We start from the raw sequence: 6,753 nt of genomic DNA on the forward strand, positions 1-6,753 counted from the left end.
TATTTAAGAATCCTCAGTGGAATGTCATTTCACGGTAAGTTACTACCACCTTAGTCCTGTCTGTTAAAGTCGCTATACTCACATAACTGAAATGAGTGAAGCCATCCAGTCGTCTGCTGGCAAATATTTTGCTGTTCTGTATGTTCTATTCAGTGCTTATTTCAACACCCTTTCAATCATATTCACTCTCAAAGGTGCATTCAACAATTTATCACTTTACTCAGTTTCCCATGGGATACCTCAGAAGTTCAACCACCACATATAACCTCTACTGGCAAAACCCTGATTGGTTTTAGCTCTCCCCAGGCACCCATGTATTCCACTACACTGATGACATCCTCCTCTGAGGGAACTTGCTAGACACACAGTATATGTGAACAATCATTGTTGCACTTACAGAGAGCGAATGGGCTCTGGCCCCCCTCCCTGTAAAGTTCAAGGTCATGCCACCTCAGTGAGTCTTAGGTTCATCTAGTGTGCCTAAGGGCCACTGTACTCATGTTGTTAAAAGGCAACTTCTAATTTTGTCAGCTTCAGTCAGTCAGTTTTTTTAAAAAAAACTTTATTTATTTATTTGACAGAAATCACAAGTAGGCAGAGAGGCAGGCAGAGAGAGAGAGAGAGAGAGAGAGAGAGAGGAGGAAGCAGGCTCCCTGCTGAGCAGAGAGCCCAATGCGGGGCTTGATCCCAGGACCCTGGGATCATGACCTAACCCGAAGGCAGAAGATTTGACCCACTGAACCACCCAGGTGTTCCTCCCCTTTTTAAAGATTTTATTTATTTAAATAATTTATATTGTTAAAATACCCCTAATACTCAAAGCAATCTACAGATTCAATGTAATCCCTATCAAAATTTTTCACAGAAATGGAACAATAGCATTTTTCAGAGAAATGGAACAAATAATCCTAAAACTTGTGTAGCACCACAAAAGATCCCCAACAGCCAAAGTAATCTTGAGAAAGAAGTACAAAATTGAAGGCATCACACTCCCTGATTTCAAACTGTATTACTAAGATATAGTAATTAAAAAACAATGTGGCGATGGCATAAAACAGACACATAGATCAAAGGTACAGAATAGACAGCCCCAAAATAAAGCCATGCATATATGGTCAATTAATTTATGACAAATGAGGCAAGAATATACAGTGAGAAAAGAACAGTCTTCTCAAAAAGGGTATTGGGAAAAATGGACAACCAAACACGAATGAAACTGGACCATTATCTTACACCATATGCAAAAATTAACTCAAGATGGGTTAAAGACCTAAATGTAGACCTGAAGCCATAAAATTCCTAGAAGAAAACCTAGGTGGCAAACTCCTTAATATCCCTCTTGGCAATGGTTTTTTGGAACCTGACTCTAAAGGCAAGGGCGACAAAAGCAAAAGTGAACACCTGGGATGACAACAAACCAGAAAGCTTCTGCACAGAGAAAAACCATCAACAAAATGAAAAGGCAACTTCCTGAAGGGGAGAAGATATTTGCAAATCGTCTATCTGATAAGAGGTTAATATCGAAAATATATAAAGAACTCCTACAATTCAACCACCACCACAACAAAACACCCCCAAACAAACCAATTAAAAAACAGGCAGAGGACCTGAATAGATATTTTCCCAAAGAAGAGATACAGATGGCGGACTGGCACATGAAAAGATGCTCAACATCACCAATGATTGGGGAAGTGCAAATTCAAAACCACAATGAAATACCACCTCACACCTGTCAGAATGGCTTTTATCAAATGGACAATAAATAACAAGCGTTGGTGATGATATAGAGAAAAGGGAACACTTGTGCCCTGTTGGCAGGAATGCAAATTGGTGCAGCCGCTGTGAGAAACAGTATGGAGGTTCCTCAAAAATTAAAAATAGAACTACCATATGATCCAGCGATCCCTCTTCTGGGTATTTATCCAAAGAGAATGAAGACAACTCATTTGAAAGTGTATATGTCCCCACCATGTTCATGTAGCATTATTTACAATAGCCAAGATATGGAAGCAACCTCCCCAATGATGTCCGAATGGATTAGGAAGATGGGACATATGTGTGTGTGTGTGTGTGTATGTGTGTGTGATGCGAAGTGAAATAAGTCACACACAAAAAGACATTCTATGCAATTCCACTTACACATGGAATCTAAAAAGCAAAACAAACAAAGCAAAACAGAATTCATAAAAAGAGCACAGAGTGGCGGTTGCCAGAGGGGAAAGAGGCCGGGGGTTGGTGAAGTGGGTGAAGGGAATCAAGAGATACAAACTTCCATTAATAAAATAAGTCTGGGGGGGCACCTGGGTGGCTCAGTGGGTTGAGCCTCTGCCTTTGGCTCGGGTCATGATCTCAGAGTCCTGGGATCGAGCCCTGCATCGGGCTCTCTGTTCAGCGGGGACCCTGCTTCCCCCTCTCTCTCTGCCTGCCTCTCTGCCTACTTGTGATCTCTCTCTCTGTCAAATAAATAAAATATTAAAAAAATAATAAAATAAAAATAAAATAAGTCTGGGGATATAATGTACCCCATGATGACGTTAGTCAGTAATATTGTGTCATATATTTGAAAGTGGCTGAAAGTGTGAATCTTAAAAGTCTTCATCCCAAGAAAAAAATATTTTGTATCTTTGTACAGTGACACCGTAGCTAGACTCATGCTGATTATTCCATAATGTATATGAATATCAAATCATTATGTTGTACACCTGAAACTGATATAATGTAATATTCTACTTTAAAAAAAAAACAAAAACATGGGGCACCTGGGTGGCTCAGTGGGTTAAGCCTCTGCCTTCCGCTCAGGTCGTGATCCCAGGGTCCTGGGGTCGAGCCCCGCATCAGGCTCTCTGCTCAGCAGGGAGCCTGCTTCTCCCTCTCTCTCTGCCTGCCTCTCTGCCTACTTGTGATCTCTGTCTGTCAAATACATAAATAAAATCTTAAAAAAAAAAAAAACAACAGGAAAAGAGAGGAATAAGAACTTCCCTCAGAAGGAAAGGCTCCTCTGTCCTGTGTTTTTTTTTTTTTTTTTTTTTTGGCTCTAGGGGAAAAGCAGCCCTCAGTTTCCTAATATGGTCACTACAGATTTGATAGGCTAATAGCAGACCCTTCCTATATGTCTTATTACCGGTACTCTAGCTACCATGGTAACGGTGGCACCAGCTCTGGTCCTGATAAACCCCATCACGTTTCCCTCCCTGAGTAAGAGCTGCCCACAGCACTAAAAAGACAGTATATATAGTTGTATGTCCCTGAGTAGGCCACATCCTGCTCATTCTTCATAAAATAACAGTCTCACTATACCTAGAGGATCATCTGGTCTAATCATTTCACACTTCCCATTGGACATATGAGGATATAAAATGAAAATATATTAAGTTTTATTCGTTTATCTATTCATTCACTTGAACAGGCACTGTGTCCAGCCTAGGGGATACTACTGTGAGCGAAACAAATGCACTCTTTACCGACAGTGAACTCCGAGTTTGGTTTACACTTGCCCTTGGTTCCAAAATTAGCAAGGAGCCAAACAGGGACTAAAACCCACATTGGCCAATTCCTAGGCCAGTGCTCCCCCGTGACATTGTACATGCGTGCATAGGAAGTAACAAAAGGAAGCTTGTCAGTCGGAGATCCAGCAGGAAATACAAGGCACCACCAGCCAGGATCCTGAAGGGCAATTATGAAGGAACTATTTACAGAAGGAAAGCAGGGCTAAGGGAGCCAACAACAACAACAAAAAAAACCCTGAAGCACCCCAGGACTAAGGACAGTGGGAATCCATCACTACCCTAGGCTCAAAGGGCAGAGGCAAGAAACAGTGTTACCAGAGCCTGGTAAGATCTGGAGCCTGGAAGAGGGGGCTACTGAGCAGTGTTGCCCTTACAGACACGTGAGCCAGAACGAGGGTCCAGGTAGCATCAAGGGAGAGGAAGAAGAAATGCCCCAACCTCTCTCTCCTCCCACCAGTGCTGCACTCAGAGGCTGGAGGTTGAAAGAGCGGGGCAATGGTGTGGGGAGCCACCCCATGCCACCCTGCCCTGGTCCCCAAGCAGATGAGATCCTTCATGGAACTGAAGGCACTTCTTACTTATTTTATGACTGCTTCTCCCTATTTGAAGCTTTTCTCAAACTAACAATAAAAAAAATAAATAAAATACAAAAGAGAAAAAGTCAACTAAGAAAAAAAGAAAACCACTATTCCTGCAATGAATAAAAGATTTTTTCGGTGAAATAACAGAAATAAGTCTTAAAAACAGCAGAGAGGCTATGTCAATATAATATATCAGTTACATTTAGTTCCCATCCCTGCCTGTTGACTTTGATTCAAAGGTTTTTGTACACACTGGAAGATAAAGCAAACTATCCTTTAAAAGATAAAGGCTGCAGAGAAAAAGTGTAGCTGCTGTGACCACAAGTAATGTGGAAATACCACTTAAGGAGCTATGGAAAACCTTTGATATTTGAAAGTGTATAAATGCATAGATTTCCTCCCTGCGGTACATACCCCTGTGGAGCACTGTGGAAACATTGTTCCTGTTTCATAATGAAAGGCTATGAAAAAGGAATTCTTCTGAGGACACCTTTTTGGAATATATCTCATACACTATGAAGAACTGTGCTAACCCATTCCCCTCTTTTTAACATGTAACCTGGATGTTTTTCCTCATTTTTTGCCTTTCCTTAAATCTTTCATTTCGTCTCACTCAATAAGTGTTCAAAATCTGTTGCCCTTTTCCCCAGCCAACCTGGTCTATACAGTTTACCTTCTCCCTAGCATCATGGGCCCACCTAAGCACAGGAATAAATCACTGAAATTTTGTTATCCCCCAAAAGTTTCTACAAGATTAAATTTGTACTATGAGGGCTTATTATGAAGATAGTATTATATAAGACACTTCTAATCTTGTCTTACACCTACATATATAGTCATGGATTTCAAGCACCATATTTTCAAGGCAATATTTTATGTATTTATTTATTTATTTGAAGATTTAATTTATTTGACAGAGATCACAAGTAGGCAGAGAGGCAGGCAGAGAGAGCAGGGAGCGGGGAACTGAGCAGAGAGCCTGATGTGGGGCTGGATCCCAGGGTCCTGGGATCATGACCTGAGCCAAAGGCAGAGGCTTTAACCCACCCAGGCGCCCCAAGGCAATATTTTAAATTCAACTTTCAATTTGGCCTTTTGTTTTTGTATAAATAAAGTGATTTGTATACCTATAGTGAATAACAGAAAGTGTTAATTTTGCAAAAGTTTCATAGCTTGAATTTGATTAGAGGTTTCAGCCCATTTTGTCAATGAGACCTTCTAGTGCGCTGTGATGAGAAATGGGGACTAGGCAGATGAAAAGAACCTTTATTGCTCCTTAGAGATCCCTAATTTTGAATCTGTCAGCTTCGGAGAATATAAAGCATTAACTACATTACTGAATTAGCATGTGTGTTACATTTAATGACATCTCAGTTATTTCTGGTATACATTAATGGAAAGCATAGACCCCTTGACTATATGAAGCATTCTTTCTAATATATTGAAAAAATACATAAGAGATCATCTCCTGTTACATTGAATTTTGGCATTTTGTACAATGCCATTTAGTAAAATATATGCAAACATGCCATGGGAGTCCAAATCAGGTCTTTTGATGAATGGGGATAATGGTTCAAAACTATAAAATTCTTTTTTTTTTCATTAACATATAATGTATTGTTTCAGGGGTACAGGTCTGTGACTCATCAGTTTTACACAATTCACAGCACCCATCATAGCACATACCCTCCCCAACAGAACTATAAAATTCTAAAGAAAAAAACTAACATTTTTGTAAGAAATAACTTCCTATTCAAAAATATGTCTTGCTTGTGGGGGGGGGGCATCGATTCTTACGTGTTTTTACCGAAGCATTTGCTGTGAGCTTAGTTTCATACTACTCGTAACTCAGCATATGCGTATTTAATGGCAATAACGAGTAACAGTAACATTAAAAAACAGCAAATAAATACTCCCTCTGGGAACTGAGAGCACAATCAAGGACAGGATTTGGCCTCTGCACAGTATTTTCTGTTACTCTAGCCAAGGACTCGATAAATACATATCATTTTGTAAAGTTACTTTCATCAGTTTCCTTTACCTATTTACATTTCTCTTCACTATATATTTTTTAACCATTTCTGTTACTTTTGCAGCTACCTGAGTATTTACAGTTCTCATTCCCCTTTGCAGGGGCTGAAGAAGAACTGGGAGGAGGTGCATAAGGAGTTTCAGTCCCTCTCGGTGTTCATCGACTCCATCCCAAAGAAGATCCGCAAGCAGAAGCTGGAAGAAGAAATGAAGCAACTGGAACATGACATCGGTGTCATCGAAAAGCACAAAATTATTTACATCGCCAATAAGAAGTAATAGATTTAAAAAAAAAATAGAGTCATTTTAACATAGGGGGAAAAGGTGAAACTTTGCCTTTCAAAGGGGAAAATACTATGAAGAGAATAAAAATAGTTTTGACCAAAATGCTGAGGCAATGATTAAAGGGTAAGCGAATTATTCTACTGACGTGAGAGAAAAATGTTTTTTCACCAGCGTTAGGTTTTCCACATATAAATGGAAGTTTGATGTGGCGTGTTCCAGTCTCTGGGTGATCCATTACTTTCACACACTCGTTTCACAGAAACATTCATTTCTGGGCGCTGAAGGTTAAAGTCAGCTCTCAGAACTTCAAATTTTTTCTATTCTGATGATACAAAGAGCACATCAAAAAC

The 6,753-nt window shown here is 39.9% G+C and overlaps 1 protein-coding gene across 2 annotated transcripts in view; it reads left to right on the forward strand.

The window, feature by feature from the left end:
• Positions 1-6,547, forward strand: part of ENKUR (enkurin, TRPC channel interacting protein) — a 26,840-nt gene extending 20,293 nt beyond the window's left edge. For both annotated transcript variants that reach the window (XM_032880804.1, XM_032880802.1), the window contains exon 5: positions 6,221-6,547. In XM_032880804.1, coding sequence (XP_032736695.1) covers positions 6,221-6,397 — 177 coding nt within the window. In that variant the 3' untranslated portion in view covers positions 6,398-6,547. The remainder of the gene's footprint in view (positions 1-6,220) is intronic.
• Positions 6,548-6,753: the final 206 nt, after the last annotated feature.

The sequence above is a fragment of the Lontra canadensis genome, unplaced genomic scaffold (assembly GCF_010015895.1).
Source record: "Lontra canadensis isolate GAN:19392208 unplaced genomic scaffold, GSC_riverotter_1.0 scaffold72, whole genome shotgun sequence".
Classification (NCBI taxonomy): domain Eukaryota; kingdom Metazoa; phylum Chordata; class Mammalia; order Carnivora; family Mustelidae; genus Lontra; species Lontra canadensis.